The following is a 16,439-nucleotide window of genomic DNA, read 5'->3' as shown; positions in this document are numbered from 1 at the left end:
CACAGGCACATATATATGTATGTATCCATATAAAAAGGCACATATATATGTATGTATCCATATAAAAACTCAATCATAGCAAAACCTGTATAAGATGATTACTTTTACCTCAAATTGAGCACAGAAGGGTAGAATCTACAGACTCTAGACAGATCAAGGATGTTTCCCTATCACAGCTATCATGGAGAACATCCACACCTTGTGACTCCAGTAAGATCAAAGGTTTGTTCTCCAGAAAAAACCGAAGTACATAGGCTCTAAATCTTGGTACTTAGCCAAAGTGCAGGTGAAGGGTGCAGCATGGACCTGAAACCTAAAGGATGAAGACTTACATTTGTAACTGTAAAATCAATCCTCCTCTTTCTTCCCTTAACTTGCTTACAGAATGCTATGAATGAAAATGTAAGAACCACCTCTGTCATGCCTTTGAAACTATGTATCTTCTATGGAAAATTGAAACTGCTCAAGAGAAATGAATGTCACCCACAATCAAATGAGGTACCTCCCCAACAAAAAGACTAATTTAACTACATAGTAATAAGCTCTTTCCACAAACACTGTCCCCATGTTTTACAAATTTGTTATTTGTAAATAATTTTAGACTTACAGATTACTTGCAAAAATAGTATCAAGTTCCCATATGCCCCACTTCCCCCTAGTGGCAACATCTTAAAAGACCATAGTACAAGTACCAAAACTATAAACAACTTCATACAGATTTCACCAGTTTTTCCACTAATATATTTTTTCTATTCCAGGATCCACATTACATTTAGTTTTATGTTTCTTCAATCTTCTCCAACCTTGGACTTAACCAGTTTTTCCTTGCCTTTCACAAACAACACTGATGTCATTAGGAATACTAGTAAAATTATTACCTCAGTTGAGAAAAATGGCTACTGTTTTTACGGGTCTATTAGATTCTAGGAGATCTTGAGGAAGGGAATTCAAGGGAAATCATGCAACTGTTTAGGTTAAAGAGAATCATGAGTTATGATGACTACATGTATGAACTGTAAAATATTTACTGACCTATACTCTTTTATGTGTCTTTCCAAAATGACCTTAAGTGCTGAGAACAGGTCTAACGATATATTTGTGTATTACACACAACATAGTGTCTTACACAATAGAAAATATTCAAGCCTTAACTGAATATTGACACAGAAGCCTTTTCTCTTTATCAGAAATGGTTTCTCATCTATCTTCTCAACCAAAACATAATTTTTAAAAAATGAAATCTTATGATTTGTACTTCTAACCAAGATGTAGTAGTAAGAACAACCTGCCCTCCTGCCTAACCTGAAACTTTAAAAAAGGACAAAATACATTAAGAAATGGTTTTCAGACATAGGGCATAAGGCAGTTCAAGACAATAACCCCTAAAGAGAAGAAAAGAATTGATGTAAGCCCTACAACTGCCCTTGCTAATACACTAGAGGAGTTGCTGGGCTGCACTGCAGGGGGAGGGAGTCCTGGTGGAACTTAAAAATCTCCATGAATTGAGGAAGTATAGCTCAGAGTCTAGGTAGGCCAAGGGAGCTACAGTAAAAAGTCTAGAGCACCAGACAGAAGACAGCTGCAAAGAAAAAGAGTTATAGATATCTGAACAAGGTTCCTCTTGAGTCTTCAGCTAAGTACTGACCAACATATGCACAAAGCAAACTGCCAGAGGCTGGAAAGAGACAATGGAAACTCCAGGACTTACATGGGGCTGTTTCCACAAGTCAGCGTACTAAAATAAAATTCACATGGCACTGTGTAGAGTACTCAGAAGAGTACAGTCTCAGTAGTTTGGAAAAATTAGCCCTAGGCTAAAGGCTACTAGTGTTCCATGGAAAACAAAAATAAAAGAAAAAAAAGGGCTCAAGCAGCTTCTAAGTAACTAAATTTTGTCCCCAAGGAAGCTCAAGAATATTAACCAAAAAAACAAATATACAGGCCTGAAAAGGTAAAATTTCCCAGGACTGGCATCCAAACAAATGCAAATCAAATTCCCTTGGGAAAAATGTCCTTCCACCTAGTCTTCAACAAATTCCCAGAGTTCTAAGAAACATGAAACAATAACTTAACACACACACACCACAAGGAAACAAAGTACCATAAGGAGAACCAGCAAAAACAAAAGACATTAAAATGATCTGTACTAACTTCCAATTGCTCGATTTACCACACATTAAATTCAGGAATGTATAATCAAATAGAAGAGGATATGACAAAACACAGATCTAAAGAAAGGAATGAATAATGATAATATGTGAATAATAATGGGTAAATATGTGGGTAAAGAAGATAACAGACACAAGATTAACAAAGAGGATCTAGTGAAGAGAAACACAGGCAATACACCCATCAATTGGTCAATATGCATTTTGTTCAAGTTCGTAAACAAGTAAGTGATATCGTTCTAACCACACTCTAGCTACAGTGGAATTATGTGAGAAATCAGTAACAGAAAGATAACTAGAAAAATCTCATAGGTTTGAAAAATTAAAACAAATTTAAGATTAACAGACATTAAAATAAATCCTAGAAGTAAAAAAACAATAAAGATTAATGAATAAATATAAAATGAGTATAAAACTTAATAAAGTAAAAATAACAGCTAAAAATTCCTAGTAAAACCACAAATTTCCAGCAAGACTGACAAATAAGGAGAAAAGAGTTATGATCACAACCTTAAAAATGAAAAAAGGTGTTATGTTCCAGAGGGGAAAAAAAATTTATTTATCCTGATAAAGTATATCTATCAAAAATACTACATCAGGGCAGCCCCGGTGGCGCAGCAGTTTAGCGCCGCCTGCAGCCCAGGGCGTGATCTGGAGACCCTGGATCGAGTCCCACATCAGGCTCTCTGCATGGAGCCTGCTTCTCCCTCTGCCTGTGTCTCTGCCTCTCTCTCTCTGCATCTCTATGAATAAATAAATAAAACCTTTAAAAAAAAAATACTGCATCAAATATCATATTTATGGGTGACAACTTAAATTTTAGGACAAGTGACAAGAGAAAGATTTCTATTATTAACACTTCTAGTCAACAATGTATGAGAAGTATTAATTCAGAAAAGAAACTCAAGTTGTAAAAATTATGAAACTATCAAAACTGTAACTTCCAGATATTTATATGAAAATCCCCAAAGAATCTACAGATAAATTATAATAAAGAGTTTAGCAACATTGAGACAATAATCAATTAAAAAAGTTAACAGTATCTCAACACAATAACACCTATAAAGTATAATTTTAAAAATACCATTTATCAAAAAAGCAACAAAACTGTGTACATAAGTCTAATCAAAGATTTGTGGGTTCAGTATTAAAAATACAACAAAACAAAAACAAAAACAAAAAAATACAACAAAACTTTACTGAAAGAAAATACAGAAGACCTGAATAAGAATTCAGGAGAGGAAGAATATCATAAACATATCAATTCTTCCCCAAGTAAAAATGAAGTCAATGAAATCCCGCTTATAAATTCAATGTTTTATAGGAAGACCAAGGTGAAAAGAAAGACAGACATCAAGATTTAGCACAAAGGTACGGTAATTAAAATTCAGTACTGGTGCAGGTGTAGGCAAACACATCAAAGTAACAGAATAGGAATTTAAAAAACAGGTCCATGAATATAAAAATAACGATTTAAAATAGAGTAGTCCTGTTACTTAGTTGAGGAAGGCAGAAAAATATCACTACTACATGATGCAAATTATCTATATGCCAAGGAAAGGGAATTGGACTCCTTACAGTATAAACAAAAATCAATTTCAGATAGATTGAATGTAAATATGAAAGTCAAAAAAATCTTTAAAAAGATAATAGGAGAATATCTTCATTTACTTGATTTCAATAGGGAAATATTTCACAAACCTCCATAAATTCTTTAAAAAAATTAAAACTTTGGCACCAAACATCAGGTCAATATAAAACACTGTTGAGAGGACTCAAAACAAGTAAAAACACTCCTAAAAATATTCCTGAAAGACCTTTTGTGAATTTAATTTTCCTAAATTTTAAAAATATGGCTTGGTTCAAAAAACTGTTCTAACTTCATAAAGCTCCCTCTTGTTATCTTCATGTGATGTTTAAAAATACAATGACTTGTTTTCTAAGATTTTCTGGTTTTTGTTTTCTGAGACCTTATTTTATTTATTCATGAGAGATACAGAGAGAAACAGAGACACAGGCAAAGGAAGAAGCAGTTTCCCTGTGGGGAGCCCAATGTGGGACTGAATCCCAGAACCCTGGGATCACAACCCGAGCTGAAGGCAGATGCTCAAACCACTGAGCCACCCAAGCATCCATCCTCTATCATTTTTATTGGAGGTTCTCTTTCCTCATCTATGTTGTTGTCTCTCTCCTGTTCCATTGTGATTCCATTCCAGAAACTTCTCAGCAGGGTCCTGGAAGGGAGCACTGGTAGGCCAGTCTTGAGAGTTCACAGAGCAAGACTGCTGAAGTTACTTTAGAACACAAGTCCTCTACATGGATCTAATATAATATAGTAGGCAAAATCTCTCCCACTTTCAAATTGGACAATCACACTTAATCATTTTCAAGCTGGTTGTTCACTACTTTTGAGATACCTCTATTCTCAGGCCAGACACCTCAATACTTCTTTCTACTTTCTTATGCACTAAAAGTGATATATGTAGGTTCTTTTGGTTAGTTCTCATCTGTTTATATTTGAGGGTTCGTGGTGATATCTCACAACCAAGTTCTGTTACAAATGTTTTCATGGGTTTGGTTTTACTATCTAGTATATACTAGACAATAAGTAAATAGTAGTAAATTATATTTACTACCTATTTTGATGTGGAAATTCAGAAAGATTTAAAAAACTAAGCGCGGGCAGCCCGGGTAGCTCAGCGGTTTAGCGCCGCCTTCAGCCCAGGGTGTGATCCTGGAGACCTGGGATTGAGTCCCACATCCAGCTCCTTTGATGGAGCGTGCTTCTCCCTCTGCCTGTATCTCTGCCTCCCTCTCCGTCTCTCATGAATAAATAAATAAAATCTTAAAAAAAAAAGATTAAAAAAATAAATAAAATAAATAAAATAAAATATAAAATAATATAAAATAATATAAAATAAATAAAATAAAAACTAAGCTGCCACCATAGATGCAATCATTCCAGAATCTAAGAAAGGCCTAAGAATTCATTTTTAAAAAAAATTTTGCCAACTTCTATATTTTTTCTGATTCACAGAAATATCTGCACTAATGTTTTAACTTTCTGTTTAATGATTCTGTATTATGATTAAAGCAAACTACTTAAATGAAAATGAAAATACTTTTCTGAAAGGGAACATAGTACTTCATGTGTAAAACCTAAGGCCTACATTCTCAAAAGGAGTACCACAGTAAATACAGGAATGTTGTCAGGTATTTTAAATCTTGGGGAAACCCAGCAGTATCTGTCAGATTCCATGCTAACTACTACTATAAACGGCTCAGAACTAGTAACTGAACAGAGCTGTTGGTTCCCTCTTTTGGACTAGGGACACTGAAAAAGTTACCAAGACACCAGGGGTGCCATAAACCATGTATCTTGATGAGACTTGCTTTGTAGAAAGAAATCACGTCATCTGATGATTTCAGAAGATGAAGAAAAGAAGTACCAGAAAATATAATGCAATTAAAGAAAGGCTAACATTATTACTGTCCTGTAATAATGAGCCAACCAATGAGTACCTTGGGAATTCATTTAACTTTATGTTCTTGGTTGGCCAGAGAAGAAAAAAAAGAGAGAGAGAGAGAGAGAAGCCAAACATAACAAATAAATGTCAAAATCTATTAAGAAAATATTTAGGTCATGGAGTCTAAAGGACTTCTAATGTTGATAATGTGATCATGACATAAGCAGAAGCATCACATTCAAAAATGTAAGAGCAACCTCTTTGTGTAACTGTAAGTGAACTTAACAGTCATTCATTTTGAGGTTTTTTTTCTATCCCCTTGCTTCATCTCTGGCTACAGACAATAGGTTACAGCCATTTGTTTACAAGCGTTTCAAGAGAGAAAAAAGAATAAGCTGTGAGCCAGTTTATTGGTTTCAGACATGTTTTTCAACTAATTCCTTCCTCAGCTACCTCTTTACCTTAACCCAACAACAAACAGCAACAATGATGACACCTGACAACTCTTCAATAGCTAAGTACCCATTTTTTTAAATTTCTTGTTTATTTTACTAAGTGTTCTTTATATTATGTATCTTTAACATACATTAACCTATTACAAATTCTACAATGCTTTGATGTTGGTGCTGTTTTCAAACATACTAGAAGGTAACCAATAATTAATAGTTATAAGCTACTATGTTACACTATGATTCTTAGATAACATGTTGTAAGATGTATTGACAACAGAAAGACATACATTTTCAATAAAATGTAACTCCGAATAAGAAATATAGGCATTTCATTCCTTATCTACATTTTTATTGAAGTACAAAAGATAAAAATGTAATTTGTAAATAGTTTGTATAACTGCCTTGCAAACCGAATAGGAACCTATCTACTGATGATGCATCTGTATGTGTTAAAATAACTAGGCAACTTGTTTTTAAAATGCTTTATATTATGCAGAAATACTTGGGTGAATAATCAGATAGGTATTGAGTTTTTAGCACTATCTGGGAAATTGTTCTGGGGGGCTAGAAGTTTTGTCCCCCCCTCTTTGAAATAATGAAATATACAGTACCACTTTCCCCAAAATTACCACCTAACACATAAAGAAAGATGTACCTGTATGTATTGAAACACACACACATATAACAAAAGTATAAAAATAAAAAGCAAATACAAAATTCAAACTAGTGATTACTTGTGGGAAGGAGGCAGGGGAAGGGTGGCACATGCAAACTTCCCCATTAAGTACAATATGCAAGCTGCAGAAAAATGCATATTTGTTAAAAACGAAGACAACAAATTACATTTCCACCAAGTCATTAGAAAAGATCTGAAAAGATACAAACACTAAACAATTAAGGTAAACTTTCACATTCTGTTTTACATTTCTTATTTTTCAGAGTTTTTGCAATGCACCTCTATAACTTCCGAGATTTAAAAAAAAATTAATAAAAAGGAAATAAAGTATTTAACGACAGGGGGAGGGAGGAAATGGCAATACAATCACTGCCTTCCTTATGTGACATGTTGTATTTCACAAAGTTAATGTAGCATTTTAGATTGTAAGGTATTTATTTCTTCAGGAACATATGGACTGGGACGCAGTAGATCCAATTTATAGATAACACTGAACTTAAACAACATGATAAATGACCTCATGTAATAAAAGTCCCATTTGGAGTAACACGTAAAAATCTTGGAAATATCAGTAGTATGTTACTCAGCACACACTACAATTTCTTCCTTTCATTTATTTCCTTGTTTTATTGAATTTTACTGAAAAAACATGCATTAAACACCTATTATTTAACCAACACCATGGTAGGTATTGGTAGTACCAAAACAAAAAAACATGGCTCCAATTTTCAAGAAGCTTGTAACATACCGTAGCACTGTCCAACACAATTTTCTGCAATGACAGAAAAGTTCTACATCTGCACTTATATGGTAGCCATTAATAGAATGTAGCTGTTAGGCATGTGAAATGTAGTTAATGCAACTGAGAAACTAAATTTTTCAATTTTAATTCAAATGATATTAAATTTAAGTAGCCACAATGACTAGTGCATACAATATTAATACAGGTCTACAGGAGGACAAGGACAAATAAACAGATAACTACCATGTATTATGGTCAACACTAAACTAGAAGTATTAAGGCTATGAGAGCAAGGAAAAGAAGCACTGAGCTCATCAGAGAATGGCTTCTAGGAGTACTGATACCTAATTCACATAAACAAAGTGAGGCATTACATGAAGAGGGACTACAAAAAATAAAGGCTTTAAAGTGTAAAAGTATATAGTAAGAAATTAAATAAGTTTTATATACCTAATTGGAAAAAAAATTCATACTAGGGAGTCAGAGGAGAGACACTGGATGGATAAAAGTATGTTGGGGTCAGAATGTGGAAATACAGCATAATGTCAGGAGCTTGGTTTTATTATAAAAGATAGGGAAAGCCACTGATGAGTTAAATTAGTAATTAACCCATGGTTAGATTTGCACATACTTACAGCTGAAGTAAATTAGTGTAAATTAAAGGAAGAAAATACTAGCAAAAAAATACTAGTTATATTTCCCAGGAAAAAGCCTGACAATCCTTCCAAAAGAGAATGAGCAATGAATCATTTAAATAATTAAATTCTTACCTGACCTAATACAGCAGTCTAAACAAATAAACTCCTCTATTCAAACTCCAAAAACTTAACTGGGCTTAAATTTATAGAAAGAAATGAAATAAAGTAAATACCAGCATAAAAATGAATACTTCAACCAACACCCATTTAAAAGTCACTAGTGGAGATCCCTGGGTGGCTCAGCGGTTTAGCACCTGCCTTTGGCCCAGGGCACGATCCTGGAGTCCCAGGATCGAGTCCTGTGTCTGGGTCCCAGCATGGAGCCTGCTTCTCCCTCTGCCTGTGTCTCTGCCTCTCTCTCTCTGTCTATCATGAATAAATAAAAAATAAAATAAAGTAATATGACGATAAAAAAAATAAAAGTCACTAGTGTTTAGCACAAAGGTGAGGGAATGCATATTCTTAAACTAAGTTCCTATGGCTTTAATCAGGTCTTTTAGGAAATGAGAATTAAACTAGCCTAGTACTATATCAGGATGCTTATATATCACTATAAGACATCAAGTGCCCTTCAAAAACAAAAACCCTCAAAAAAATAAATTGAATGCAGGACACCTGGGTATCTCAGTGTTTGAGCGTCTACCTTCAGCTTGGGTTGTGATCCCAGGGTCCTGGGATCCAGTCCCGCCATCAACCTCCCCACTGGGAGCCTGCTTCTCCCTTGGCCTGTGTCTCTGCCTCTCTCTCTGTGCCTCTCATGAATAAATAAATAAAATCTTTAAAAATAAATAAAATAAGATAAAGTAAAATAGAGTGCAAACATCGGTAGAAAGAATCCTACTTCACCCATGAAAAACAACAAAATGCCTCAAAATGGAATTTTTAAAAATCCAAATCCTGTCATCTCAGCATACACAAACTTTTAGTGCAATCCATAAAAATAAACGTAATGTAATATTCCTTTGAATTTCCCATATGCTTTTAGTATATGTATCAACATCAGATGGGAAAATTTATTTTTATACATGTACTTTTTGGGAAAAGCTTCAAAAATAAATTAATTTTACAATGGAAATTTAAACAACTGTTTCCAAGAATAATTTCAACATGCACTAAGTGTCACTAAGTAAAAACAAAAGAGAAAAAGGGAAAAATATTTTCAGCCAGAAAAATGCTAACCAAGAATTTTTTCAGGTAAGTAAAGAACCCAGATTGTTTGTAAATAATGTAACTGGAACAACAGAGTCTTTTTAGAATACAATGAGTAGAAATTAGGGAATCTCTTCATGTGTATATATAATTTCATTTTATTACTTCCTCTTTTTTTTTCATTTTATTCTTTTCTTAAATTTTGGAATTCTGTATTAAGATGATTCTATGAAGTAAATTAACTATACCGTGTAATCATAAAAAAGTCCTATACTTAAACACTACAAACTTGATTATGAGCACCAAAAAAGCCACATAGCCTAGAATCTCAATATTCTTAAAATAATTTAGCAGAACCTATCAAAAGATACAACAGCCCACGGAGTGTGACCAATTAAAATCCTATGAGTCAAGGTAATTGGAAGTGGTTGTGAGGCAGGAGGAGCTACAGCAAGTAAGAAAATTAGCAAAGGCCATGCTGGGCTAGTCTCTGAGAACTCTGAATAGAAAAGGTAGAGAGAACTGATTTTGCAAAGCCACAGCTGTGGCTTATTAAAATCCTAACACTGGCAAGAAACTTTAGACATGAAGTGAAAGGAAGAATAATTTGACACTATTTTTATTAGGCACAGTGCCCAAACCAGAACTAAATCTTCTAATCAAAGGCTCTTTGCTATTAACACCATCAAGATCCATTCACAACTTTTCCCACTACTTATTTTTCCAATTTGAGGGAAGATAAGATTAACTGGGCTAAAATAAATAATTAGCAGAAAAATGGTTAGTGTCAAAGACTGCCTTCAACAGTCTAGAGGGAAGGAAACTGGTAGGTGAAAGGGTCTGAGAGAAGTTGAGTATGTATCAGTGCAGAAAACCTAAAGCTTATTCCTACTTGAGCTTTGAACCATTCTGTATTCTGAGCCACTGCATAATTTGGTAATAAGTTAATACACCAAATAAAAAAGGGAGATTTTCTTAGAAAAAATCGAATTTAAAAAATGTTTTTTAAATCACTATTTCATATCACTATCTTTAAAATTCACCTTCTTTTAAAACCTAAGATAGAAAGGAATATTATACTTCAATCATCCTTTCAGCATCCTTACATACTACATAGGGAATGGATATTATTAACCAACTAATTGGCAAAACAAGAAATCTAGCATTATAAGGATAGCAAGCTAATGAAAAATTCAATAGAATTTGAGTCTCTGAGCGCCCTGAGATTTGCATTTCTATTTCCTTTATATTTTAATCAATTTTATCTACACTTCTGTGTTGCTCTATTACCCTGAATATAGTCTAAGAGTTCAGGTTTAGTCTTCTAAGGATAATACATGTAAAAGTAATCAGCACTTTGTTTTATGGACTACTAGCTTGGAACCATTGTGTATCAGGTAATCTAAGTTTTGAAATAGACATAAAGCACTAAAAGTTATGTTTTGACATTAGAAGAATATACATTTATCACAAGCATGATTTATTTTGAAAAATGTTCCCAACTATTTCAACTGTCAAAGCCAACACACATATTTTAAACTATAAGCCAAATTTTTCAAACTTAAGTGTATCCAATCTGCTGGTGTCAGTTAAATATAACACATTAAACAGTTCAATGCAGCTATATGAACAATAGAGAAAAAGGAAAAAAAAAAAAACTGATCTTACCTGGTAGTTTCTTTTCTCAGATAATGTATGTCCATCAGTCCTCACCATAGAGTCGTGTCCTTTCCTCACAGTACTGGAGGCAATCAAATAGAACTGTCACTCAAGGGTCGTGTCACAGGAAGGACCGCCCACCAGTTCTCCCTCTAGAGTGGAATTATCCAAAAGCCGTCAAAATTACTAACATGTAAATATATGAACAGTAACAAAAAATCCAATATGATACACAGAAAACAAACAAAAAGTACTTTTTTAATATCATAACTGATCCTTTTCTTAACCACCTAGGGAAAGTTTGAGTGGCAGATGCTTTATCTGAGAAACTGTTAAATATAAAAAAGTCTTCCCTCCCACTTCTCTCTCCAATTAAAACTGTCCGCCAGACCTCACACACAAGGAAGACACAGTGAATAAAAAACCTGACAAAAAAGTTCAGCCCTCAACTCACATATTTTTTCTTTTCAATATTCTATTAATCCTAGAAATATCCAATTAATTTAGATCCAGTCATGTAATTTCAAATCATTTTCCTCCAAATGCTCGTTTATACGGCTGTTATTCATTCAGTTTATTCCTATGCCACAAGACTGGAATACATCATATATTGTCAGGATGATTAACAGATGTGAACTTAATTCAATTTTCTACTAAAATTTACTCCAAGGAAGAGTAGCAACACATGCCAACTTTCTGGATGCCTCTGTCCTTCAATCTGACAATTTTACACATACTCTAATAGATTTTTTTTTTTTTTACATTAAAGCAGAAAAATAATGGAGCTCATTTCTTAACCTGAACACATAAGTAAATCCAAAATGATGAGGCACTGTATATCGCAGGTACGAAAAGCAAAGCAAAACAAAACAAAACACTGAAGCAGAGGTAATAGTCCCTAGAGATGCTAATTCAAAAATATAAATTGAAAATGAAAGAAAAAATTCAAAAGTGCTATCTATAAAGAATTTGTAAATATAATCTTTTCAAGACCAATGTCTTCCATCCAAGTTTTACCCTAAGAAAGTAATAAGTATACCAATTAAATTAATATAATAATAGTTGCTAACCACTAAAAATCATAGAGCAATCATTTAACATCATAGGAAATTTACTTTGGGAGAGGATAATAAAAACCTCTAATTTAAATTCATAATAAGTATGAATCAGTTTTTTTTATTAAAACCAACACACACGCGCGCACACACACACACACACAGATTACCTCTAAAAAGCAATCTAATAAGGATAGAAAACATTTTCAATGAAAATAAATCATTGAAAATATTACATTTAAGTTTTAAAAAGAATCCACATAATGAAAATCTGTATTTCATCTCTGGTTTTATGTTTGATCACAAAGTGAGTGAGTGCTATACTTTTACTTAATTTTGACCACCTTATGTTGTATGTTTGGCTGAAATACTTTAAGATACCTTGGCTCTAGGCCAAAATGTTAATTGTTCATTACCAATTTATATATACCACTAATATTATGTCTCTCTCAAAAATAATAGAGAAAGGATTTTTAAGCCATAAGTATATTTACTGCCATAAATGTAAGCTTTACCATCTGTCAAGGAAATAGGTTATCCATAAAACAAATTATCAAGTGAACTGATGTCCAAGAATAGGTAAGTGACACACATTCAACTCCAAATGAAATTTTCATGATTGTTACAAAATGATAGTGAAACTAAATTATGCATCCCCTAAAAAAACAATCATCTCACTTTAATGTTAGTGTTTTATAAAATTAGTAATTTAAAACAGCACTTGCCTTAACTATTAATCTACTCACAACAACTCTGAATTTAGTGGATAGTAATGTAAAACTTCAGTTTTTTTCTTACACGGTAAAAATGTTCCCTTATTAAATTAGTTATGTTTAAACTGAAGTGCATACATTACCTTCACATTATGCCAGTTTCATCAAAAGATGTTAGAAATCTAAAATCAGGCAAGGCAATTTTCAATGTAATTTAATGTATCTGAGCACAATCTAACGGTATAGATTATAAAAAACAATTAGGACTTTACATGCTAAAAAAAATAGCTTAATAAAAATAGAGGTTATTATTTAATCTTTAAACTTACCAGCTAAAAGAAAAAGTTTAACTTTGGAATACTATGAATTTTAGTACAATGGGAAAACTTGTTCTTGTTTCTTTTGTTTCTCCTTCTCAGGATAACTTCTAGTATTTCATGGCTCAGGGTTTCAGTCAACAGTCACTATATGCTCTAAGCAATATATGAATCAATATTCTATACTGATCAATAACTCAGACATCATCTCCTTTTGGTAAACAAAGGGAAAAAGGAATAAAGGCATTCAATTTTCTTCTAGGTAATCACAAAGAGCTAACATCTGTCACCATTATCTTGTATTTAATAAAAATATTCAGTAATAGATTGCGTTGATACTCATCGGGAATTAATGCACAACAAATCAAAGAGGATATAGGTATATATGTAAGAGTATGTGAAAAAAGGAACAGATATGGGAAAATATGCCCACTACCTGCCTACATTCATTGAAGTTGTACACATTGGTTTTCCTACAAAGTCCTAAATATTCAAAAGTCAGAAAAGACAAATATATACAAAACTACAGTGAAATTTTCTATAAGGCAGGATGCCTTTCAAGATGGAAAAACAGAGACTGTATTTATCCTCCTGCCTTAAACAGCTAGAAAATTAGATAAAATATATAAAGCAATGACTTTCAGACAATGGACACATTTCAGAACACATATCATCATAAAAACACCAAATGAAGTAATAAGCCCCACTGTCTGTGGAAGCACGACGCCAAAACACAGGGAGGGGAAAGGCAGTAACCAATCAAAGCCTAATGGTTTCGGGGAGTTAAAGGAAAAGAATCCAGAGTTAGGGGAGATAACAAGACAGCTAGAATTTGCAGGGTGAATGAAGAGAAGGAAGCTGTGAGAAAGAGCTTCAAAGATCTGAAGACAGATTGCCTTCAAGGTTTTAGCTGAGTAATTATCTGTATACGTATGTGAAAAAACTACTGAATTAAAAAAAAAAGAACTACTAAATCTAAAAAGCCTCTACAAGAACTCACGTTGCAGTCAACAGGAGTAGGACAGTTTTAACACAAGGAGTATTGAATAGAATTTAGAAGCTAATAAATGCATGAATAATAAAACCAAATAAGCTTTAGACTAAGGATGTTTTGGACTAGCACTAACAAAGTTAAAACCAGCCTCAAAAGATGAAACTACTTCCAACTGCCATAACCGTAACCCAGAACAAACCCCAACAATATTTAAAATAATACAACACACTCCCAGCATTAAGTAATATAAAATTACCAGTCATGCATAGAAGCAGGAAATATATCCCCAAACTAGGTGAAATATAAGTGAAGAGACCAGCAGTGATAACAAGTGATACAATTAGTAGACAAAGAGATTAAACCAGACACTGTAAATACATCCCATACTTCAAGAAGATAAAGAAAACTATGAATACAGTAAGAGAAATACAAGGGCATGGAAAACACAGAAGTTGGCAATGCAAAGGAATTTATGGTGACAGAAAACGTTTACATCTTGCTTGTGGTGGTTATAGGACTCTCTCTACACATTTTCTAAAATACGACCAGAATGAAAAAGACACAACCAAAAAAAGTGAGAGCTTGCAAAACTGGTGAAATCTAAGGTAGACTTGTAGCCTAATTATACTGTGTTAATTTCTGGTTTCAATAATGCACTATAGTTATAGAAAATGACACCATTGGAAGACAGGTGATGGTCGTATGGGATTTCTCTGTACTATTTTTGCACCTTCTTATATGTTAATAATTATTTGAAAGTTAAAAAGATTTTTTAAGAGGCTCAAACTGATCCTCCAGAAATAAAAATTCAGTATCTGTAATTAAACATGCACTGGGTAAGATTAACGGCAGTCTTTTCTAAACTTTATAAAGTTTAATGAATTGGGACACCCGGGTGGCTCGGCTGTTGAGCATCTGCCTTCGGCTCAGGGTGCGATTCTGGGGTCCTGGGATTGAGTCCCACATTGGGCTGCCTGCGTGGAGCCTGCTTCTCCCTCTGCCTGTGTTGTGTGTCTGCCTCTCTCTCTCTCTCTCTCTCTCTCTCTCTCTCTCATGAATAAATAGAATCTTAAAAAAAATAAAGTTTAATGAATTGAAACCACAGCTAGCAATCAAAAAAAAAAATCTAAAGTTAAACACAGTGAGAAAAAAAGGAACTGTGGGACAATGAAATGTTAGACAATATCAAGTTAGACAGTGAACTATTGGACAATATCAAGCAGCCCAACATTAATGTCAAGTAGTGTCCCAGAAAGAGTGAAAGAGAGGAAAGGATAGAAAACAAAGGCCGCATTTTTCCTACATCTGATGAAAGCTATACTCATAGATTCAAGAACTTCAACAACCTCCAAAAAGAACAAACCCCTCACGTTTTAAAAGTCAAGTTGCTGAGAAACAGTGGAAGAGAAATCGTAAAGCAGAGGGAAAGTACATACACAGAGAGAGAGAGAAAAAAGAAACACAAGGGAGTAACATGAGACTTCTCATTAGCACCAATGCAAAGCAGGGAAGAGTGGGTCAACATTTTTAACTACAGAAAGAAAAAAAAAATCTATCAACTAAGAATTCTAAATCCAGCTAAAATACCCTTCAAAAATGAAGACAAATACAGCCACTTTGGAAGAGTTTGGCAGTTTCTTATAAAGTTAAACATAGACTTACCATGCAACCCAGCAACTGTGACCCTGGGTATTTACCAAAGTGGACTAAAAACTTATTTTTATGTGAAAATCTGTTCATGAATGTTCTTACCAATGAAGACGTCCTTTCAATAGATGAATGGACAAAATGGTATATCTGTACAATAAAATTCCACTCAACAATAAAAAAGAACAAGCTATTAATTTAATTCATGTAACAAATCTAAATGTATTTGCTAAAGGAAAAAATACAAACCAAAAAGACTATAGTACATGTTTCCATTCATATGACATTCTGGAAAGGCAAAACTACAAGGACAGAAAATAGATCAGTGGTTTGTAGCGGATAAGAAAGGGGTGGGAGAAGTGAATGACTACAAAGGGGGGACACAGGGAAACTTTTAAAGAGATGGAACTATTCCATATAGCACTGAAGTAGTAGATACATGATGCTATGCATGTGTTAAAATTCACAGAACTTGACAACATAAAGAGTGAACTTGAATGTATGCAAATTTTTAAAATAAACTGGGAGGTTAGAAATGCAGACCTGAAAAAAAGACTAATAGTATTATAAATGTATGCTACGGCCACACTAAAGAGGGTATGGGAAATGTGCTGACCTAAGGAACTCTGGAAAATGATGCTTTGACTGCTAACTGTAAGAGAGAAAAAGAACATTCTACATAAATAATGTATTCTCTATTGG

The 16,439-nt window shown here is 33.6% G+C and overlaps 1 protein-coding gene across 5 annotated transcripts in view; it reads right to left on the bottom strand.

Annotated features, from left to right (window-relative positions):
• The window catches only part of CNOT2 (CCR4-NOT transcription complex subunit 2), a 116,644-nt gene that overhangs the window by 61,064 nt on the left and 39,141 nt on the right, over window positions 1–16,439 (bottom strand). For 2 of the 5 annotated variants that reach the window (XM_077913814.1, XM_077913811.1), the window contains exon 2: window positions 11,021–11,093. The exons of 1 other annotated variant lie outside the window; for it this stretch is intronic. In XM_077913814.1, the coding sequence (XP_077769940.1) occupies window positions 11,021–11,093 (73 nt within the window). Of the gene's footprint in view, window positions 1–11,020; window positions 11,164–16,439 lie in introns of those variants that run through there. 2 more of the 5 variants (XM_077913812.1, XM_077913813.1) reach the window with 2 other exon arrangements.

The sequence above is a fragment of the Canis aureus genome, chromosome 11 (genome assembly GCF_053574225.1).
Source record: "Canis aureus isolate CA01 chromosome 11, VMU_Caureus_v.1.0, whole genome shotgun sequence".
Taxonomy (NCBI): Eukaryota; Metazoa; Chordata; class Mammalia; order Carnivora; family Canidae; genus Canis; species Canis aureus.
The sequence above is the reverse complement of the archived record's forward strand: the minus strand, read 5'-3'. Positions and strand labels throughout refer to the sequence as shown.